The sequence below is a fragment of the Oryzias latipes genome, chromosome 6 (genome assembly GCF_053564925.1).
Source record: "Oryzias latipes strain Hd-rR chromosome 6, Olatipes_Hd-rR_3.1".
Lineage (NCBI taxonomy): Eukaryota > Metazoa > Chordata > Actinopteri > Beloniformes > Adrianichthyidae > Oryzias > Oryzias latipes.
Genome location: NC_136242.1, coordinates 32,044,454 through 32,068,083, shown reverse-complemented (window position 1 = coordinate 32,068,083; position 23,630 = coordinate 32,044,454). Strand labels below are relative to the sequence as shown.

Here is a 23,630-nt window from a genome sequence, read left to right as displayed (position 1 = left end):
AGCCTTTAGTAAATGTCCCCCTACTACCATAACGAGTCAGCCAACTGCAGAACAGTGTTGTAAAAAGAAGAAAGCTTTGCAGGATTGCTTAATCCTTTAACGCCAGAGTCTCAGCTGCAGTGTCAACATTCTTCGAATAATCCTAAATTTAAAACAGTTTGCGCAATTAACAAAATTCCAGTGGTTTCTGAAGCAGAGAAAAGTAGATTTACACTGATAGGCAACACTATACAGTACTGAAATGTTTCCGCAACATAAACCCGCTAATTCTAACAAAAGGAAAGTGCCTTTGCAGCCAACGAAATGTGTTGCATAACGGCACAAAGTCGCTTCTCTCGACATCAGAATCCATTAGGATTGCGTAAATTGAATTTGCCTTAACTGCTGTTGATTACCTGGATCCGATGTGTTTAGCCAATAAGGAGTTGTCTGGTTGGAAAACATGTAGGACACCGGCCCTCAAAGTCTAGACTTGGGCACCCCTGGTGTAAACTGTAGTTCAAAGCGCACGCGTTAGTTTGGATGGGACTCGTTGGTTAAGAGGATTGCTTGTGTTTTCCTTGTAGGACAAATCTGTCTTCCATTAGCTGGTGGAAACAACGCATATACAACCACATTGAAGCCCATCGAGACAACTGTTGCTGTGATTTTGGGCTATACAAATAAAATTGAATTGAATTGAATTTCTATCTGTGGAAATTAAACTGCATCCAATGCCATTGGTATAAAAAGCTTTTTGAGAATGAGAAACAACTCATCTTTTATAGCTGAAATCTTTTTGAGCATCTTGATGAATCCATTAAGTTGTGCAGCTACTTCCTCTATTCCTTTATCATTTATGTTTATCACAATGGTAACACTAACATAAATACAAATCAGTGTCTTATTTTTCTAAAGTTTGACTCTGTGGCTCCTTCTGGGTTGTGGTCAGCGAGAAATCGACCCAAATGGCTGGTGAAGGATTTATAAAGGAGCATAACATTCAACTTCGAACCCTCAACCCTCTGCCTAACCTTTTACTGCATAAAGCAGTGGCAGGCGCGGCTCATCACAGTTCAAGATTTCCTGACATTTGAGGTTCTGAATGTCATCCCAAACCCAAATCAAAACCAGGTTCTTCCTGGAGGAGCCACACTTAAAAGTTAAGATATTTTACATTTGGACTGTTTTTGTTCCAAAAATAATATTGAAACCCAGAATCTTTTTTTAAATGTCTCCTCAGAAATGACTGAGCCAAATCTACATCTAAGGTATAATCCATTTGCAACAGCATGAAAACACTTGCTGTGAGACAGATTACACTCAGCAGGCCTTCAGCCACCGTCTGCCATGGAGGCAACTTCCTGCTGCTCATCCAACCACTGAAACAATGCATGCTCATTTATTACCCTACTGACAAGCTTCCTATAGTCGTGCTCTGTATAGACTCAAATTCATTTTCAGGGATGGCTTAACAAAATTTATCAAGTAAAAGACTTCGGGCCGAAGCCTCAAGACCATAAGACAAAAGAAAAGCATTTTAACATCACAAAGAATACAGAAAAGCAAAACCAAACAAAAAACTTGTCAGTTTGCGGTCCTTCTCATCCATTATAACATCTTCTGGCAAACTTCCGATTGTTCCTACCTGGAAATGCCGACTTGCTGGATTTCCGTCTTTGGCGTCTTTACCTATGAGAGGACAATCCAGTTAATTCCAAAACACTGTAGTTTTGGAATTAACTTCAAATGAAAAATCAACTGGCCAATGAAAGATTAACCAAAAACAGTTTTGTGACTCGTTTCCACACTTTTTAGGGTGTTTGAAGTCACATAAATGCAACCATTAACACCAACTGTCTAATATGCTTGAAATATGCAGAATTGTTATATTTTTAGTTGATTGGGAATTCTCTGCCAATAGTTTTAATTCAAAAGTACTTGGCACAATCACGTCAACAGGATGACATCACTCTAGCACTTCATTAACCCTTAGTGATTATCCCACACTTGTCGTTCTGCCCAATTTTGCACGAATAGTAAATGTTATATAAGAAGCGTGGTTCTCTGACTGGATCAGATTTGACTTAATGAGGCCATGAAACATAAACATTTCTGTAAATACTGCCAAACAGGGAAAACCCTTTAGGACCACGGAATTATTTGTACACGGCTGTTTGCACGTTTGTTATTATTACAGATTAAGGAAGGTATTTTACAATTTAATTTATCTCCAATGAAACTGATAAAAACCATTAAATGTTTAGGAAAAAACATCAAGATAAAACTCGATACACGAGTTTTACCAGAGGTAGTCAAAGTGGCTACAAACTTTATCCATTTGGCTGCTGCGTCTCATCATTTTGAATCATTTTTTGGTGACTACCAGTATTATTTCCACCAGTACCACCAACATTGAAGAAGGCCAGTCATTTTAAAAGTTTCATGCTTATACTTTGCACTTTTAGCGTCAAACACAGACATGACCTTTTTGTGATCAGTCTTTAAGGTGAAAAAAGTGCTTCCTAGAACTTAAATGAAAAAAGCGTTTTAGGTCTCTTTAACAGATTACCAACGTAATGCAAATCAGTGTAAGGCTGCTTTTCTCAGGTTAATTGCATAAACGGTAGTCGAAAGAATCTCAATACTTGAGCTAAAGTTCTGGTGTTAAAGGGGTGAATAAACGGTTAAGAATTGCGAAAGTGACACTGCACTCAGACTGGGTAAAAACTCACAACTTCAAGTTGTTTTCTCATTCATACAACTGCTAAAGTGTAGCTTTAGCACTTCAGTAACAAAGTAACACACCAGCTTGACATCTCATACTTGGAAGGTAAAAGGTTGGCCTTAAAGAACAAGTTTTACCTTCTTTTGAGACTTTTCATTGTTCGCCTCTTCTGTGAGTTTAATGGGTTTTGTGCTTTCAAGAAAATGAAGAAAAAAGAACAAAATGAGAAAAATTCAAGTTATGTTAGGTCAGCAATATGCAAGAACACAAATAGGCAAGTCATTACCACTAAAAAAAAAAGAAGCTTTTTTTTCTCTATAGACAAAGAGTGAACCATAAATGTTTCTTTTTAGACTCAACAACTCAACTTTCAGAAAATCAGTCAGAGCTGTTTGTCTATAAGCAGGCATTGCAAATAAAAATATCAGGCATGCCAGGTCAGGCATAACAGAAAAAAACCAATAAAAGCTGATTTATTCTCAGAGCTGAATGTTTAATACAGTTCAAATCAGACATTTGCATTTTTATCAAAAGCGCAACACAAAAGTTCAATTATTGTTTTGAAATAGCGTTTCCGTGCAAGAAGGCGTATCAGGTGTTATCCTACAACGGCGTAACTTGAAGCAGGTAGCTTCATTTTCCAACGAATGCCAAGTGACACCAAACAAGAATTTAAATTTGAGCTATTTTAAAATCGGACTCCTTGAATGCAACAAACAAGCTAAACACACATCTGACTTGTTAGGCTCATTCGGTTCCAGCTATGCACCAAAATGTCACCAAACAGACAAGTATTTCCCCAAACATATTTCTTCTCAGCCTGACCTTTCCATCCGTCAAGCTAAAAAAAAGTCATAAGCAGCAATTTCTTCTCCTTTATGCACTTTTTCAGAATACAGAAATATCAACTTCAATCATCTGAGTGAGGACATACTTGGTTAGGAAAAAAATACAAAAATTAAAAAGTTCCAGGACTCTTGTGGCCGAGGACGACGATGATGATGATGATGATGATGATGATGATGAGTTTATCCTTAATCACTAATTCAGTCAGTGTGCCATGAAATAACATGAGGCCATCTCTCACAGACAGCAACGTGCTCTGCTGCCACTGGCACTTACAGGTGTCTACTCATCTCCCCGCTTTCATCAATTACACAAGCCAATGACAGATGCCTCCACATTCATTTGTCTGCTCATATATGCATGGTAATAAACGCATCAGATATCAAAGTAAATTAATTTATTCATATGAAGATGGAGTGCCCACTGTACTCTGAAATGAATGCATGCACTCAATGCCACTAACCTGCCTAACAGCTCAGCCAGTGGAGCGGTTTTATTCTCCATCTTTGGTTTGGTGGCGCACATATTTAAATGTTTCTTCGTGATATTGTTTAATACTCCTGCTTTTGCAAGAGTCAAAGTTATCAGATGATGGATGAGCTGCAATTGGGTCAGACTACCGAACCGATTCCCCCTTCTCTCTCTCTCTCTCTGTCTCAATTCCCACCCTAATCCCTAACTACTAAAAAAAAACTATATAGTGCGGCACTAAAGCAATTCTGACACCATGCTCACTACTTTTTTTCTTTTAAACTGCGGACATGACGTTCAATTTCATGAAGTTAAATCGAATTGATGAGCCTTTTGCGACAATTACTTATGAGTCCACCGTCATCTGAAGATAAAAAAGTTGTTCCGACGCAATGCATTGTGGTCTATATTCGCCGATCTTGTGAGCATCGATGCACACTGGTTTTTCGCAGAGACTTCTGGGAAATTTCTAGGTCACTCGATTTTGGAATTGTAGATTCGGACAACACTATGAAATGGAAAACGCGCTACATAGTGCACTGTGTAGTTAGTAGGGAAGGAATTCAGACACACCTCATCAGAAAGTGAGCTGAAGTGCATATTTTCGGAGGACCGCCATGTTTGTTTCCCCGCATCACTCACCTGTGATTGATCAGATCTCCAAAGGCACCTGCGCTCTCGCCGCCATCCAGCTTCTTCAGCTTTCTGCCTTTGGCCTTCTCTTCTCCTTTCACACACTTCTCTCTTCCCATCTTTCAAACCTAAGAGAAGTGAAGACGGTCACCATAGAAGAAGAACACACACAACAAATTGAAAAAGCCTAACCGTAAAGTTTGCTAGCGCGCGGTAAAAGTTATAACCTTCGAGGAAGCAATCAGTACACGAAGAAGATTTGATGAGGAAAAAAAAACATTGAACCATTTGAGATTCTTCAGAACGTTTAAACTCTCACCGCTATTTTTGCTGAAAACTGAGACGTTTCTTTAAAATCTGCAGCTTTATTCCGAACTCCGGTGCTAGACAGAGGTTTCCGCCGCGCGCGCTGGTTTACTGCTGCAGACTGGAGCTTGCGTCATCCAAAGCTGCATTCTGATTGGCTAGAACAAACGTTTCCAGGTGTTTGAACATTTTGTGTATCCCCTCTGAATATAAAACCGTTACCTTCAGTAAAATTTTTGTAGAACGGATTGTTGCTAAATAAATAAATGTATTGAAAACAAAACATTACAATAACACCACGTGGTTCAGTTACGGAGCCCAAAATAGGTCCGAAAATAAGTCGATGATATTCTGTGCTGAGTGTAAATATTAACCAACTTCCTCCTACAGATGAGAAAATGTACTGCACTCTTTTTCAGAAACTCAATCAGCACAATGAGATCATTTTTATAATGAATTTATTCTTATTTCTGGTGAAATCATATATTAAAAAATGTAAATGTAATCATAAAACATCATGAATACCATGAACACTTGAATTTCTCCTTTGGGAGATTAATACAGTGTCTGTCTGTCTGTCTGTCTGTCTGTCTGTCTGCCTGCCTGCCTGCCTGCCTGCCTGCCTGGCTGTCTGTCTGTCTATCTAAATGATGCTTAAAATAGCATTTATGAGTATTTCTTTGTTCAAATTGTGTTAAATTAGGAGCTAAAACATACCTTTGAAAAAAAAACTTGTTGTGACGTAAAAGCTACAGTTGGTGGCGAGCTCCCAGCTCCGCTCCATTTCTGAATCATCTGTAGACACCTAAATGTATGTACATCTTTGTTTTCTTTGTCTGAGCTGGCATCTGACTCAAAACTACAGCTGGACAGCTCCAATATATTCCATACCCAATAATTTACCACTTATATTTAATTTCATGTAAATGTTGATTTGATTTTAAATAAATCTTGTGCTACTACTATAGTGCTCGCTATTTTTGTTGCACCCGTAACGTTAGGTTGGGGTTGTGAGGGACCATAGGCGAGAAGGAGAGTGTGTAAACAGATAGATGTCAGGAAGGAGTTCTAATAAACTACTGCCATTCTGCAAAAACTATGGTCTTTACACTGTATACCGCATTTGTTCTCTTGTTGTATACTTGCACTCTGATAAATAAAGCTGAAAAAACCCTGACCCGACCCATACGCTACACACACATCAAGGGATGATCTAATCCCACTTCAACCACATGTATATTTTCACTCCAGATCCCGCCTGCACTAAAATCTATCCACCTTTTGATCACAGGTCAACTGCTGTCCTACTGGACAACAGCCAATGATGGGAAATTAAAGAAGATGAACCAAGATCCATTGACGCGATATGCAATATTAGTGGTCAATATTGCGATGACGATAGAATTTGTGATACATGAACAAATAGCAAAACAATCAAAGACATAATTTCCATTTCGCTGCAACAGTTTAGTTTAAATAAGGGTCAACCCTAGTCTACATAGGAGGCCAACATCTGATATAAAAGAGCTCCATACGTTTGGTCTACAACGTGAAGGCGTCCATCTGATTGGTCAGAAGCATAAAAGGATTTATTTAATTTGGTAAACACTTCAAGCTGCTATAAGATTGTTTTAGCACATTTAAGGTAACCATTTATTCAAATTTTGTCATCTTTTACAATGTGCATATTCCATAGCTTGATATTGGGATAGCAATACATTTGGGATTTATTGTGCAGGCCTAGTCTAGACCTATCCAGATTACTGAGGTAGTTAAGAATAAAAAATACATACATACACACAAACTGATAAAAAAACTCAATTCAGTATTGAATTAATTGCAAAGTTGACTTTATTTAGTTGTTTATTTGCATATCTCACATAATTTACCAACACATTTTTCTGGCTGGTTTATACAACTGTTTAAATGATCAAAACCAACTCTTTGTACAATTGCACTAGAATGTTGGAACAGCGGAAAGTAGGAAACACAAATACAGTAACATAAAGTCTATACACAAAATAAAAAAGAAATACAGTATTTCAAAAGGGGGGCATAACCAGTGTGAATTTTTTATTGTATTGACTACAATGCTTGAAGTCGATCAATCAATCAATCAATCAATCAATCAAGCTTTTCTTAGTCACATTGAATCCTGTTACAAATTCTTGTAAGATATATTCATCTCCGTGTCTGCTGCTATGACAACCAAACTGTCTCTTTAAGAGAACCGGAAGTGATTGCAAGCTATCCGACCCTTATATCTGGCAGCTCACGCGGTCCTGCGATGATACCTCACCGAGCGATTCACGCTGTTCGTGGCAGCGTGAGGTGCTGGCGTCACAGGGCTGTCTTTAAAGTTTCCCGGGAGGCCTCGGCCGTCGGCGCTTGTCGCCGCTTCTCTGTCCGTGTTCGCGCGTCGGGGATGGAGGAGATCCTGGCGAGGGTTGTCGTGCCTTTACCTTCCTACGAAACGAGAGATAAATCCCCGCCTCCCCCCGAGTCCAACAGCTTGGAGTTTATGCACTTCTACAGAAGTTTAGACAAAGTTGAAAAAGCTGAGTTCCTGACGAAGCTGTCTCGAGACCACGGAGTGGACCACAAAGGCGTCTCGGAGCTGGCTGTGAAGCTGCTGGACACTCAGCAGCGCGACCTGGCAACCATCTTGCAGGTCGAAGACCGGCTCCGTTACAGTCTGACGCCCCGTTACAAGCAGCTGCTTTGTCACATAAGCAGGGTCGAAGGTGGTGTGAAGTTTCTGGTGGACCTCCGAGCTGACGTCCTTGAATTGATCGCATCCAAAGTCAGCGAAAGTCCGCAGATCAGGGTAACTTGTTTGTTTACATTTTCTACGGGTGCTCGCGTGGCTCAGTTGGAGAACGCGCTATTTCGGATTGACGTCACAGTCCTGCATTCTTTCCTTGAGATTGTATTTAGTTGGATGTTTGGAGTGGCTGAGCTCAGCTGCCTGCATAGCTAACCTTCATGAGTAGCCCCCCCCCCCCCCCCCCCACCCATGGTTCATATTGCATCACGGGTGTTGATGACCTTTACTCCAGTTTACAGGCTTACCCCATAAAATGTGCTGAATTTGGTTATTTTGGTTCCTCCTGACATCGCTTGTTGAGCTCATGACATGGATCATGGATTTTTGCAGAATATTTTTAAAACATAATCCCCCCCCCCCCCCCCCCCCCCCCCCCCCCCCCCCCCCCCCGCCATCCAAACATCCCATCCAAACAGTAAAACAGACACGGCTTGTCTAAACTGCCTTTCATAAAAGCTGTTAGTTACTAGAAAGATCTCCAGTAAAAAGATATTTATGCAGAAGCTCCTATTCTGAAACCACAAACCGAAAGCGTGTAAAACTGAAGAGGTTATAAGTATTTAGTCTTTTCCATTCAAAGTGATGGAAAGAAAGTTTGTGGCACGATTGCTGTGGTAGTTGCCCTTCTCGTTACGTTTTCTTAAAGACCCACCTAGATGAAAATTGTGTTTTTAACATGCTCTTGGGGCATGGAGGACAAATATTAAGAAAATTGGGCTTAAATTAGCATTTCTGAGTATTTCTTTATTCAAATTGTTGTGAATCAGGAGCGGCCAAAAAAAATGCTGTTTGAAAAAGAGCCTATTTGTGTCAAAGAAAAGACGCTGGGCTCCCTGCTCTGCTCCATTCTGATGCATCCACCTGGAGACGACTAGATCCATGTACGTCTCTGTTTTCCTTGTCCGAGCTGGAATCTGACTCAAAGCTGTACGGCTGGATGGCTCAGATATTGCTCACATTTTTTAATTTTTTATTTTTTGGACCGGTAACGTATGGTGGGGGGTAAGAGGGGCTGTAAGCTAGCAAGAGAGAGTGTAAACAGATGGATGTCGGGAAGTAGGGGTGGGGTTTCTCCACGGCAACAGTCCCGCCCACAACCAGAAGCAAATTTTGAATGAACCTCTGCTGCTCTGAAGAAACTGTGTCCTAGAAACCTAAAGTTATTTTTTAAATGTTGGCTAAAAACTGTAGATTCATAATTAAAAGAGCACTGGGAACACTCTGTGTGGGGTTTTAAAAACGTGGCCATTCCCTTGTACCTCATTGTTCAGTGAAATATAATTACTGTTTTTTCTAATCCAATCTGATCCTGGAGTGTAGCAGCATTCATTTTCCAGGTAGCATGCTTACTAGCTTTTTATTCCATGTACCTGGTGCATACAGATGAGCACAACTCTGCTGCATGTGGCAGTCTCTTTACTTTAGATTATAATTAGATTTATAAATCCAACATTGGCTCGGTATAATTCTGTGTTTGGAATAATTGCTTTTATGTGTCACAGAGGCCTTCAGCGGCTCTTTAATTGTAATTATTATTGTAATTAGCCGAAAGCTCCTGCGGTGTGACAATGCAGATGCATTCCAGAACTCAAAAGTTCCTATTTTGTATTGGAAAAATGCAAACAGTCTGTTTTTTTTGCAGAAAAAACAAAACAAAACACACTTTCTTTAAAAAATCCTATGTGTAATGCAGTCTGCTGAGTAATTTACTAATTAAAATGGAAAAGCAAATGTTTCTGCCATCAGTAAGTGATAAAAAAACTTGTCCTCTCTGCTCAGGAATATAAATCTGCCAGCTGCTTTTGTAGCAAATTGATTTCTAGTAAAAAAAATATCCTGTTAAATTTGTAAATATATTTCTGAAACACAGTTTCTTCGAACCTAAAGTGTTTATGCAGCTGAAGTTGGCTTTGACAGAACCAGACTGAGTGCCTCCTTCTCGTATCTTTATGTAGTTTTTTGGTTTCCTGCGGTGAGGTGGTTCAGATGCTTTTAATCTCACTGCCTCATGCCCACTGAGAGCTTGTATAGCTTGCAAAGGTCCAGGCTTCCTACAGAGCCCTTGTGCTCCACCGTGACCACCTTGCTCTGGGCGAAGCCCCGCCTGCAGCCTTGGCTTGTTGTTGTTGCCGGAATTGATTGAGCTGAAAAATGAGGAAAAGGTCACTGTAAATATGAAGCTTTTAGAAATTGAGGGTATGCGCAAACCGGCAGGAGGACGAGCTTGGCCATCAAAGGAGGGGGATTGTCGAACTGAAGGAGAGACGGAAGGTTCTGGCGCTCAGGAAGTTGGAATTTTAGTGGTTCTTTGAAGAAATGAATCTAGAGTTTTGCAGCAGACTACAGTTTCTCCTGTTCAGGCATTCTATTTTTGATTACCGTCTTGCTCAGCCGATCTGATGTGTGCATGATCGGAAGACAGGTTAAGACGCTGGGAAGAATTTCTGTTTTTATTTTGCGCAGCGGTCCCAGATTACTTTCTCAATCATGCTTTGTTTCTGGCTGATTAGAGCAAACAATTTCACGTTACCCTATTGAAAAACGTGCCAAAGTTTGCAGACTAGATGACATCACAGTGGAAGAATGGAGCCAAAATCTCTATTCGGGCTAGAAAAAAGATTCAAAATCTACAAACAAATCCAAAAGTCGTTTCAGGTGTTTTTTTTTTGTATTCCAGATAAAAAAAACTTGCTGTGATTGTCCATTTTCGGGGCTGGTAGCTGAGTAAAAGTTTAGTTTTTTCACCTGGAGACACTTGGTTGGTGGTCATTTGGCCTCCTGAGGACTCCAGCTGCCGCCACCTAAACCATTCAGCTTAGTCTCACAATAACTGCAGCCGAATGCAAAGAAGGTCTTTGTAACAGAGGTTGGGTGTCATCTAACAGCATTATCGCCTCACTTCGTTGCTACAGCTACAGTGTCAAAAAGTGCCGCTTGATTTAATGGAGTGCAGGGTTTCCAGTTTTGGCTCCCGCCTCCTTCGCTGGCCCCGGATCCTCACCTTGGGCCTCGGAGGACTTCATCTTCTGCGGGGTCAATGGAATACATATCTGTGTTTGATCTTCCCTTTGTGTGGCGGAGAGTTAGCTTCCCGGGGCTTCTGCTGCTCTATTCTCTAACCGCCGGTCCTTTTCTACATCAATAACAGCTGCGGATTATCAGAGATTATTTCCCTCCAGGCACTTTTGAGGAATACAAATGCTTCATCACAAAAGCGGCGATGGAAGTTTTGCTAAACTTTTTTTTTTACTTTTGATTTGCTTTTTTGCTTTGAAGAATTTTGCAGCGTGTCTGAGCTGGAAGGTTTGAAGTATGTTTGAGGTGATGGAGCTCAAATTTAGTTAGTTTTGGATCTGATAAATCCACACTGAAAAGTGGCTTTATTTATTTATTTATGTTTTCTAACTACGGCCATCATTGTGCTTGTTTATATTAGTTATTATAATGATTGACAAGCTGGCATTAAAGTCAGCCTGAAGAGAAATGATTTGGTTGGAAGGAGCCAATAAGAGCTGTATTTATGTTCTGGAGTGTGTGGTCGACACGCGCTTGTTTGTCTGTTTGCAAGAGATTTGCTTGAAATGAAGTCTGACCTTAGCTTGGAGGAAAAGGCCTGCTTTGAAATGGCAAGGTGTTTATTGAAGTGCCCCCTCTACGCCCATCGCAAACTCCAGCAAATCACTATTCATAATGTGAAAACATTCAAACGGCACACAAAGAGCAGGGGACCCACAGCCGGCACACTGTGTAAGATAAGAGGCCGGAATTGTTCATTTTCTGCAGATAATCGGAAGCAGCTTCGCTGTCCCTCAGTAAAAACGCAGCTTTTGATCTCTTTCAGTAGAAGTGCTGTTAACAGTTTTCTATTTCTGCTGTAAAGTGGCATTCTGTGCAGTCCTTATATAGTGACCTTCCTGTTCTTTCTTATCTTTTTTTTTCTTCATCTGCATGTGTTTGCATCGTTTTAAAATGTCCTTTTTTTCTTCTTTCTTTTCCAGGACCTTAGCGGCACTTTGAAGAGCCTGCTGTCTGAGTGGTTCTCAGTCGGTCTGCTCAGGCTGGAGAGGATCACCTGGCAGTCTCCATGCGAGATCCTGCAGAAGATCAGCCAGTACGGACATTCATGCACCACTCAAACGGCCTTTCCCTCTGCCTGTCTGAGCTCTGTTTTTTTAGTTACAATCTTAAATCACTTGGTCAGTTACCATAAGAACATCTTACCTGCTGCTACTTGTGTTTCTGTGCAAAACCCGGAACGGAAATCACTCTAAATTCAAGTTGATATGTTAAGATGAATTTTAAGACAAAAAACACAAAATTATTAATAAAAGCGATGAACCCTTTTTAGAGACCCACTCTGATCATCTTCTGAACTATTTTCAGTATTTTAATTATGATGATGCTGATTTTAGCCCAAACCAAAAAACCCTGTGCTGTTTTCTAGAACACAGTTTCTGCAGGAGTTCTTTAGAAATTCACCTCTAAATTGTGGGCGGGACCGTTGGTGCAGAGCATCCCACCCCCCCTTTCACACCCCCGACCTTACATTACCGGTGCACCAAAAATGGCGAGCAATAGTTAGCCGTACAGTTTAGATCTTTATCAAACTGCATTTTTTTTTTCCCATCTGCCCCTGATTTATTATAGTTTGAACAAAGGAATACTCAGAAATGCAACTTTGATGTTAATAATATGTCCTCCAGCATCAGAGAAAACTGCTACAAGAACATGTTAACATATTAATAAATGCCATTAACAGTGTTATTTCTGGTCCTTTAGAGGCCAAAATGTATATCTAAATCCACTCTCTCATTGCTATTTTTAGCAGAGATGGGTCAAGGGTCAAGGATTTGCATTGCCACCCAAAAAAAAAAGTTTCCCTAAAATTAAGTTTTCAGAAGCTGCTGTCAAATTATCTTCCATTTATCTAAAGCAATTACCACCTAAAATAAGCAGTTAGTTTATCTGTTGAGGTTCAAAGACGTTAATCCTGATTTACAAACAAGCTCGAAGCAATTTTGCAGCATTTGATTAAATACTTCTACTATGTTGAATAATTTCATCTTCCTCCAGCCTCCCCCACATCATCAATAAACACTAAAAGCAGAAATGTAGAATTTGATTCACTTATGTAACAACCTGTCAATTAGGCGGCACTCAGTGTTCCTGCTTTGTCTTCACTTCTGCTTCTTAAGTGCACTGCTGCCGTTTCCATAGTTCTGCAGCTTCCAAACCTCTGAAGTCAAGTACGAACCTGTAACTGGCTCCATTGATTAAGGAATAATGAAGCAATGGCTCGCACCTGTCTACAGAACAGCTTTTTAGTCAACTGTCCAAATGCATTAAAGGCCTGTAATTTCCCTTCGTTTGTGCCAAAACAGCAGCTCGGATTAGTCAGAAACCTGGTCCACCACCTGAGCCACAGTTGCTCCGCTTTAGCACGACCATGATGTGGAGTAAATACCCAATTATTTTTTAAAAAATGTAAAAAGTGTGGGCGCTACTTTTGAACCATGATCAATATTCATGTACATAAAAGACAGAGCAGAGAAATGAATTCACTTCATGCATTTATTAAGAATTGTATGTGAGATTTTTCCTCCTGAAGTTATTCAGGTCCAGACTAAAACCAGTCTTGAGTTAAGTGGTTCATTCTCAACAGAGAGAATATTTTCGATGATTATTAAAGCAAATGAAACCTTAACCTTCGTCTAAATGGAAGAACCAGATTATTAACATTTGCATGCTGTTACAATTCACGGGAGATTACGTCCAAATTAAAAGTTTTTAATTAATTCTTAAACACAAATAGTGGTGGGATAATAAAACATACTGTAATTTGGAGGATAAGAGGATGGGAATTGCTGATTCCTAATGTTAACAAATCCAAAAAGCCAAAAAGGATTTAGGCTTTACCAAAGTGTCAAAGAGTAAGAGCATGGACCGGTCCTTCTGACGCTGATGGTGCTTCTCTGAAGAAAAACTTCTCAGATCAGTTCTATACACGATTCTTCTAAATAAGGAACTTTTCTTTAACGTGACTTAGTTCATAAGAAACTAAAAAAAACATTCAAGTTTGGATGCTAAAGACACACAAGAAAGTTTAAGCAGTAAGAACTGTTACACTAAAAACCTTTTTACAACATCTGTTCATTAAATTCCTTAGTATTCCTCAGTTCTCCATAAACTGTGCAACTCAACATCCTAAATAATACATTAATAATAATGAAACGGTGTACAATTGGTTGAGTTTGCTTCACTAGAACTTTATTTCATGCTCTCAGTTTTCATGTAAAATAAAAACACAAGCTTTTTAAGCTCTGATCCTCAAGCATCAATCAAATTATGTCTGTTTATCATCAAAAGGATCCCCCCTGAAAGAATGATCCAATTACCTAATGCACTTTTTTATTCTGCAATAATAAAAACACCACATGCATGTGTCATAATTATAATTCAGAAAGTGACCCATATTAGGAGATGAAATGCATGGAACATTTTACGGAAAACAATTGGATTGAAAACCCAGTTTCCTCTTTGTAGTAGTAATTAAATGACCTACATTGTTTTTTCAAAGTTGTTGCTTCTCTGTTTAAAAACATTTCTGTCTAAAGTTTTAAAATACTTTGTACTAAACCTATGAGGTCCTGGTTTTAAACTGATGCCCTTTGGTAGCTCTTTAAAGGCTGTGTCGGATGAAAATTGGTCTTACGTAAATATATGTGGAAAAAGAGAGAAAAGTTGTGGTTCTTTATGTGAAATTTTCATAGATGTATCAAGAATGAACCGTGTTAATACCACAAAGGAAGTACGAAGAAACTACACAAAGAACACATAAACCCGCTCTTCATTACATTTTTTCACTTTAACGTTCACAGCACTGGGAGAAAAAAAAAACCCACATCGCGTCAGTACCATGGTCAGCTCCCGGCGCAGGCCCTCACCCTGTTTTAATGCAGCTGTCGGATTCCTCTGATCCACACTAGTTCTCAGTCAGCTGCTAGGCAGAGGCAGCCTGCTGAGACGGCGGACCCCCCCGTGGAAGCCACGGCTGGGGAGATCCGTGAGAAGGGCATGGCGCCGGTCTAGAGTGGCTTTACGCAAAAGACTAGCGGGAGACCCGATCTTCCACAAAGTATAAGTTATACGTTGGTGTACATGCGGGAAAAGCCCAATAGACATACTGTACGTGGAAGCAACAAGATTGCATATGCATCTCGCAGAATTCACGCACAATTGCAGAAGATTTATCCAATAATTGCGTATAAACTATGTAAAATGCTCATAATCTGAGTAATTCTGAACTAAACAAAAATTAGGAACAGCTCAAAACTGATTTCAGGTAAACCTGTCGGCCAGAACCCTTGTCGGACATCTGCACAAATAGAGGCATGACGAACGCAAGAAGCACTTATGAATCACGTTTATCACGCATGTATCCCGAAAGACTGAAATTTCATCCGTGAACAGTGCGCAAAATGTACGTATTTGCTGTGTGACACGGCCTAAAGGCTGGAGTGACCCCTGGGACCTTACTCTTTAACCTAAATGGATGCAAACCCACTTTTTTTGTAAACTTCAGATAATGTAACAAAACCATTTAAGAAAATGACAAACTCAAACCGTCAACAATGTCCCCTCTGCCAGGTATGAGGCGGTGCATCCTGTGAGGAACTGGACTGACCTGAAACGCCGGGTGGGTCCATATCGGCGTTGTTATGCCTTCACCCACGCTGCCATGCCAGGGGAACCCTTGGTGGTGCTCCATGTGGCGCTGACGGAGGAAATCTCCAATAATATTCAGGTCTGAGGCCATAACCCCAAGCTGCTGTTGTTTTTTTCTGCTGCTTATGTTGCCTCGTCATTTTGAGGTTTGTTGAGATTTTTCTGTGTGGAAAAACAACAGGAACCGCTTTAAACTGCACGTCCCCGTGGGAGCAGCCCTCAATTCTTTTTCTTTTGGTTTTGTGTGAGAAAACTGCTCTGTTTCACAACGCTGATATTTGATAATATTTCAAAGTATGAAACTTTCCTGCTTTCTTGTGCCAGGAGCTCTGAAACAATTCATGTGTAACTATTTCCAGCTTCAGCGCTGCAGCCTAGAAATGGGTTTGTGTCGAGATGCTGGGTTTATTTTGGTCACTCAGCAAAGGTGTGCTTGTTCCCTCAGAGTATTGTCCGTGAGTTTGCTACCCTGGACTCAGAAGAGGATGTCAACAAGATAAATTCTGCCATCTTTTATTCCATCTCCTCAACCCAGGCGGGTCTGCAAGGAGTGGAGCTTGGCAACTACCTCATCAAGAAGGTGGTGCGCGAACTGCAGGTGTGTAAAAGGAGGCTAAAGCAATGAACTGGAGAACCAAACAGGAGCTCCATTTGCAAACCTTTTGGTTTTTTTCAAGTAGCTTTATGGATTGTAGAAACAAGATAAAATGTATCTTAACTTTAAAGCTTAAAATCAAAGGTCACTCTAGTATTTCTATTGTCAAATACTAAAATATCTGTGTGGAATTGCGATTTTAATTGGAACGTAACTGTGAAAGGAGATGCTTTATCTCCGTTTTCATTAACTTTCCTTGTGTTTTTAAGTTCCAAATTCATGCAGGCATGTGCAAACATCTGCATTCCCTTATGAATCAAAACCTGACTTTAGTTCTGAGCAAACCTCAGTCATTTAAAAACACAAAATCACATTTATGTCTGTAACGCTTGAATATTAGCTCTATCGAACGTATTGGGTCAAATTTGGGTGTTGTTGTTGTTGTTGTTTTTTCTTTTAGATTTTAATTATTTTCTTCCTTTTTGCATATTTATCTTGCTATTTTTGCCACTGTTAGTTGCTGCTACCCATAAATACATAAACAAAAGAAATGTCAAATTAAGTTGAAAAACCCAGAAGGAAATTGTTTTAGGGTTTTTTCCAGGGTTGGGAGGGCTGACGCAATGAAACGAATTGGTGTTTGCCATTCCTGAATGTGGTTAAAACAATAAAATTACAAACAAAAACAATTCCTAAAGTTCCATGGTTGCAAAAAGAGCCCAAATGATTACCACTCCACCACCATGCTTGATAATTGGGATTATTGGGAAAGAAAAGCTGCTTTGAATTTGGGCCAAACTACTCCACTTTGGTCTCGCTGTCGGTGAAACAATCTTCAAAAGGTCATTTGGTTTGTTCAGAGGCCATCCTTTTTTTTGTGCCAAACAGAATAGAATTTCTTCAGGTGACATAAACTGTAATTATTTGGTCTTTTTGCTCCTGTGGACTTTGACATAAACATGCTCAGGGAAGCTTGTTGGGTCTGAACTACACTTCAGAGATTGGGGAACTTGCTGTGACATCAGTTCTTCGAAAGAATGGTAACTTCCTTGAATGCTGCTTCCTTCTGAGTAATCTTCAGAATACAGAACTGTGGAAACAGTTTTTAAAATCCTATGTTTACGCCTTTCTCTCCTGCCATGTTGAAACACACCTGAAGGCTCAAATCTTCTTTTAAATCTTTCGTTTTTTCGTCAATATTTTTATTAAATGAATTCATCCGAGGTTCTTTGTCCTACAAAAAAGATGTGCTATGACTGGATGGTTTAATTATGCTTTAATATAAGGCTAAAGTGGGAGTCTGAACTTTTGCAGATTACTGTACACAAAAGCAAAACCCGCACTCAGCAGACAGCCAGCAATGACATTTATTGCATCTCTCTCAATAAGAACACAAGGGCCCTTCATTCTGGGCCACTTCACCCTGCACTTGTTAATGATTGGAACCCTGAATGAAGCATTATAAGCCACTCTACCCAACAGATGGGGAAAAACACTTTACAGCATATCCTCGTAAAATCAGCTTTAGGCCGCTTCAGCTTTATTTATTCACATAACAGGACTATTTGGATTGCTGTCAGTGGCTTACCTAGTGTCATTTTTACTAATGAAAACAAGCTGTCTTCCATGTTTTGTGCTTAAAATTGAATATATGTAAATTAAAAGCTTTACAAATGCCTTTTTTAATCACGTCTTGATGAAAGAATTCAGAAAATAGCTAAGTGACCTTAGATTAAAAACTCTAAAATGTGATGCGAGCTTCCTTTTTGCTTCTCTCTCTCCATGTGGAAGAGTAAAGCAGAATTTCCATTCGCTGGTGTTAAAAAATATGTGGTAGATTTTAGCTGTAACAGTCAGAAAAATGTCACGCCTTCATTCTATGAAAATATTTCTGCCGGATTGCTGTAATGTCAAAACCGTCTGATCCATTTGACATTAAAAGCAGCAATCTAAGGAGTAAAGTACATTTTTATCTGCAAGCACGTATTAATCCTGGAAGGAGAGAACATTTTGTTGACATTTAAAAAATAAATGGCCTGCAGACATGATCAGGTAAAAATATGGGCCGACACCTTAAATGAAACGCTCCGCAAATGGTTTCCATCCTTCTGTAACCTGAAATTTCACTTTTTGGCCAAATCTACAAACAAATCTTTAAGGCAAATTTAGTAATTGTTTAACAGCTTGAATACATCTAATACATTTATTTGATCAATTGATGTGCATCTGTGTCAGAATGGGATCTTGCAGCTTTTTGTGGATCTTCGTGTGTCTCTTATTTTTTTTTTTAAGTAATCTGAGGTAAACTCTTATTTTAGCACTTTTGAGCACATTGCATCTACATCGGGCCTGCCTAATTATATGTGGAGTTTGCTGATTCAGTACAAACTTGTGGATAAGGCACAGGAAGGTTGTTCTGCCCTGTCTCTACGCTGTGTCACACCGCCGCTACGTACATTTGGCACGTATTGCAAAAAAATTTGTCATGCGTGAATATACATGGAAAAGGTGAGAAAAGTTGTGGTTCTTCATGTGAAATTTTCATAGATGTAGCATGAAAGACTCACGTTAAATCACAATAGAAGTATGATCTAACCATGCAAAGAACACGTAAACTCGTGCTTAATTGAATTTCCTTACTTTGACATTCAGAGCACTAAGCCGAAATCACTTTGCATCAGCACCATGGTCAGCAAGAATCATGCACAGTTGCGTATAATTTCTGTATAAATTGTGTATGAAAAACGTAAACTATGCATGAAATGCATAATTCTCAACAGACAGAAAAATTTTGAACAGCTTAAAACCAAAATTTACGTAAGGCCCCGTTGGCCAAGATCCTCAACGAACATCTGCACACATCAATGAATGATGATCGCAAGAACATATATCACACATGTATCACATAAGACGGAAATTTCATACGTGGGCAATGCGCAAATTGTACATAGTGTTAGTGTGACACAGCCTTCAAGAGGGGAGTTTGGATTATGATGTGGCCAAAGCTACACTAAAAGGCCATAAAGTAATTTAGGGGCTTGTCCGGGATCTGAACCTCTCACATTGTGTCAGTCAGAAATCCATCCTTTAGGATTTTGAAGCAGACTTATTGTAGTCCAGGTGACATCTGCCTCACTTGATGCCACCTGGCACTTTCAGAAGCACCAATGTCCCTGTTAGCTTTAGGGCTTGTTTGATGAAAATGTTTTTTCAAATGCCAATTTTAGTTCTCTGTTCAACTTTAAACCTGTTTTTGTTTTGTTTTTACCTTGATTTAGCAGTGTTGAGCATTAATGCAGACATTTGTTCAGGACCTAAAGGGAATTGTACGTCTAACCTCGCCATTGTCAGTGCTGTTTTTTTTTTACTTGAAAGCTACATTTATAAATACTTGTAACCTTTAGAGGTCCAGCGTTTTTTTCTCCAGAGCTTTACCTCACATAAAGGAAAAGAGAGGAACATTGCTGCCACAGAAAGATCACTGTAATGACGGACAGATGATAAAGTGGGAATGAAAAGGTCAAAGTCGTGATTTAAGGTGAAGAAAAGATTTCTTGCCTTCCTGTGCAGATTAGGCCCTGAAGCACAGTTCAGGCGCTGTTAGTCCTCCTTCGGGGCCTTCCCTCCTGTTTCTCTTAACACCTTTGTGCAGTCTTCATACTCATTCCCACCACTCTCTTTCCTGTTGACCCTTCGTACTCCGAAGAGCTCGGGGCGAGGATGGTAAAATCTGCCATGATGGAGTGAGGAGAAGCACAATGTAGCGAGCCAGCAGGACACGAAAAGTGAGACAGCACGCTTTTTGAGATGACGGCAGGGTGAAATCAAAGAGGAAGAGAGGCAAACAATGTTGCAGTGCCAGGCAGACGGTGGCGTATTCCACCCGGGGTTGTCTGACACTTCCACTTTCATCTTCTGCCTTTTACTTTTCTACCTGCCGCGCTCTTCCATCACTTATCAACACAGACACTGAAGCCCGAATATGAGCCTTGGAGAGGAGTGTGAATGTTTTTTTTTTTGGCTTTGAGAGAAAAAGGACAGTGAGTTCATGAAGCGGGTGAGTGGATGACACGTTGATGTGTGGGCCGGGAAGAAAAGATGGAGATGCAGAGGGAGAAAGGCATGACAACAAGGGATGGATTGGGGCCCCATCCATCTCCATCAGCAGAGAAAAGATTAGGAAGCAGTGGAGTTGATTTGTAATGAAATCCCTGTCAGAGGACCTAAAGGGTCGAGCTGGAGCACAAACAAGAAAATGTAGTTTGTGTTTTGACACTTTGGCTGAGCCTTTGTATGCCGTATTTCCACTGCAGCAGACTCCTCGTCGACCCTCTCAGAGTCCTCCCCCCAGCGGCGGGGGGTTCCTGGATCTCCCTGCTCATGAATGCAAAAGTCAGCGACTGGGTTCTTGTAAAAAAAAAAAAAAAAAAATAGTACCTGACCCTAAAATGTGTGGTAAAATTTCATTTATATTTGCAAGCACTTTTATATTTAGCATCTTGGGATTTTTTATTTCTAAAATGTCTTTTTATGTAAGAACATAATGATTACTCTGCTTTAAACTTCTACTGTCCAGGAGCCATCCCGGCCTAAAGGGATCAAATCCCCCTTCATTCACTCCCGCCACATACTAAAAAATTCACTAAAATTTGAACACACCTAGTACCCATGAATATTTTTGAAATAGTGACCCCCCACCCCCCAAAAAAATGAAGGCATCACAGCGGGACAAACAGTCAAAAGATGAAATTGGGAAAACGTTTCTAATAGGGTTTAAAAAATATATTTCAAAATCCACTAATGAAAACAAAACATACGTATCCGGGACATCCAAAGGGACGTTATGAAATTATTATGGGATGGCCACAGGAGATACAGCTGAAGGCCATTTTGTGACAAAGTGTGATATTCCCCAATTGTCCCATTTTCACACCAAAAAATAAAACGTTTGTTCGAGTGATCTGTACAAAATTTCCCACAGCAGCTTAAGTCTACAACCACAACCAAAGTCTTTGACCTCGGAACGAGGCAGCCACCTTAAACTTTTTAAAAAAAAATCCCCTTAGGCTACAAATAAAACTCCTGTAGGCATTTCGATCTATCACTTTTTAACTCCTCGAGCATCATTGGGAAGCTACTTTGGAAAGAAAATGTTGGTTTTAAAGTTTGTAGATTTTAAACGGCGTTAGCATTGAGAGCTGGCAAAAGTGGCGTTCCCCTGTTAGTCACAGGTTTTTTACTGGGTTCTTGGGAAAATAAAAAAATGGATATGACATATAATGTAGATGTATCAGGAATACTTAACAAAAGAGCTCAGGTAGCAAGGTTATCCAAAAGTTTGCTTTTGCAGATTCTTCTACAAATGACACACATCTGTTCGTTACCATCAGGCGACCAAAAGATAAAACGGTTGCTATGGAGATAAAACCAAAAGAAAGGCCGCCAGTCGCTCAGCCAGTGAGGCTGGGTCAGGGGCGGGGCTATGGAGGCGGGTAGCGCCTATGGGCCATAAAAAGGTGTTCAAGGCTTTAATGTTTTCCATCCACAACTGCTCATGAAGCATGTGTTTCTGTTGTTCCGGTTACCAACTGGCATTTGGACCAGTGCAATAATATAGAAGAGTCAAGCAATTTGACTGGAACTTATTTCATAGTTGTCTTTTATCACTTTTTAATGGACACCCTGCAGCCAATCAGAATTGTCTTTTGTGTAACTGTAACTAAACCTTAAGGACTTTTGCTTAACTCACCCGACAGCTAAATTTCACCTCATTACCTCTGACACTGCGATGACAACTCTTTTCTGCTACTTCAGCATCTCGTATTTTACAATCTTGCCTAAAATCTAAACTTACTTTGGTAGCGCTTTATAATAAGTGTCCTTAAAATAGTATTTATAAGACATTAACAAGCACTACTAATGTTTTATTAAGCTGCTTATAAGTACATTAATTAGCATTTGTAAATGTCCTACAACTGACTTACCAGTTTAAAAGCTGTTTATAAATACATTAAGATATTCCTTAATAAACTACTTATAAGACATTAACAACCATGAGAAATGTGGTATTAATCTGCTTATAAAGACATTTATAAGTTTAAATAAGCTGTTTGTAAATACAAAAAATTGGCGTTACCCTAACTTTTTTATTTGATAGAGTTTTTGTCGCAATGGCCTTCAGCTTTCCTTAGTCAGTTCAGTCTGGGTTGAGTTTGTAATTCATGTAGAACTTCTCTTATTCTGTTTCAGAGCGAGTTCCCTCACATGGCTCAGTTCTCCAGTCTGTCTCCCATCCCGGGCTTCTCTGTTTGGCTTCAGGGCCTCTTGAATCAGTACAGGAAGGACAACAGGGGCACGGACCTGCTGTCCGAGCACGAGTGGAAGGAGGTGGAGCAGGCCACGGACTCGAGTCCGGGGAGCCAGGCCACCGAGGCGCTCCGTAAACTCATCAGCAGCGGAGAGTGGATGCGCTCAGAGAGGCTAAGCGGTGTGCTGGAGCCCGTCCTGATGCGTCTTTGCGCCTGGTACCTGTACGGGGAAAAGAGGCGGGGCTACGCTCTCAACCCGGTGGCCAACTTCCACCTGCAGAACGGGGCCACCATGTGGCGGCTTAACTGGCGCGCTGACACCAGCCCCAGAGGCGTGGCCAACTCTTGTGGGATCATGGTGAACTATCGTTATTTCCTGAACGAGACATCCAAGAACAGCGCCCTCTACCTTCAAAACAAAGTGGTCACGGCTTCAGAACAGGTGCTGGGACTGGTCTCCCAGTTTCAGAAGAACAGCAAACTGTGACAAAAACAAGAGCCGTTTTTGGGTTGCAGCATAGATTGCACATGTTGTAAATACCTGATTGATGTTTAATATGTCGTTGATTTTTGCCCTCATATCAGAAGGAGCTTCTGCATCCAAAGAAGAACTACAGAATTTAACCTAAAGTGTTATTTTGAAACCAAATGAAAGCAATTCCCTCATGATGTAACTCATCCCATCTGCTTTTTGCTTCATTAGTTTTTAGCCGGAGTTGTATATTATCAAGTGAGAGCTTCGCAGGACAGACTTCCGCTAATGAAGCTCAAGGCATCTGTCAATGCCAGAGCACGCTCACGGGTAACAGTGTGTGTGATGTTGAAGCCGGAGTGAAGGCACCTCCTGGAATAAATGATATTGAGATTCTTTCATCTTGCATTCCTCTGGGTTTGTCTACACCTGCACTAAACACGAAGACGTGAACTTACAAAGACCCTGTATGACTAAACATGAATTCTTTTCATGTTTGTGTTTCATAAGCGGCTCGTTTTATGCAGTTGCTCACGCCGACCCTGGACTGTAATGTTTTTTAACGTTTTTGCCCCGGCAGACGCCCACACGTGTTAGCACCCCCTCAGGAGAGCCATCCCGGATGTCCTAACTGCTCTGTACAGGTGCCAAGCAGAACTCATATCAGCCCATTGTTGTGAAATAATATATCACAGCAAGTTGACTGTGAAATTACATTTTATCTCTCCAAGGAGCCAAAC

At 40.3% G+C, this 23,630-nt stretch overlaps 2 protein-coding genes across 12 annotated transcripts in view; one reads left to right on the top strand and one right to left on the bottom strand.

The window, feature by feature from the left end:
* zgc:173742 (DNA topoisomerase I, mitochondrial) overlaps positions 1 to 5,174 on the bottom strand; it is a 35,305-nt gene extending 30,131 nt beyond the window's left edge. For 2 of the 11 annotated variants that reach the window (XM_023956063.2, XM_078949031.1), the window contains exons 1-4: positions 4,977 to 5,117; positions 4,667 to 4,776; positions 2,845 to 2,899; positions 1,628 to 1,671 (exon numbers count right to left, since the gene is read on the bottom strand). In XM_023956063.2, the coding sequence (XP_023811831.1) occupies positions 1,628 to 1,671; positions 2,845 to 2,899; positions 4,667 to 4,776 (209 nt within the window). In that variant the 5' untranslated portion in view covers positions 4,977 to 5,117. Of the gene's footprint in view, positions 1 to 1,627; positions 1,672 to 2,844; positions 2,900 to 4,666; positions 4,786 to 4,884 lie in introns of all 11 variants that reach the window. The other 9 variants (XM_078949033.1, XM_078949035.1, XM_078949034.1 and 6 more) reach the window with 7 other exon arrangements.
* A 2,010-nt stretch (positions 5,175 to 7,184) lies between these two features.
* Positions 7,185 to 23,291, top strand: mlycd (malonyl-CoA decarboxylase). Its single transcript, XM_023956061.2, has 5 exons — positions 7,185 to 7,790; positions 11,789 to 11,901; positions 15,438 to 15,594; positions 15,961 to 16,113; positions 22,360 to 23,291. The coding sequence occupies exons 1-5, from the start codon at positions 7,251 to 7,253 to the stop codon at positions 22,903 to 22,905; spliced, it is 1,509 nt and encodes a 502-aa protein (XP_023811829.1). The 5' UTR covers positions 7,185 to 7,250; the 3' UTR covers positions 22,906 to 23,291.
* Positions 23,292 to 23,630: the final 339 nt, after the last annotated feature.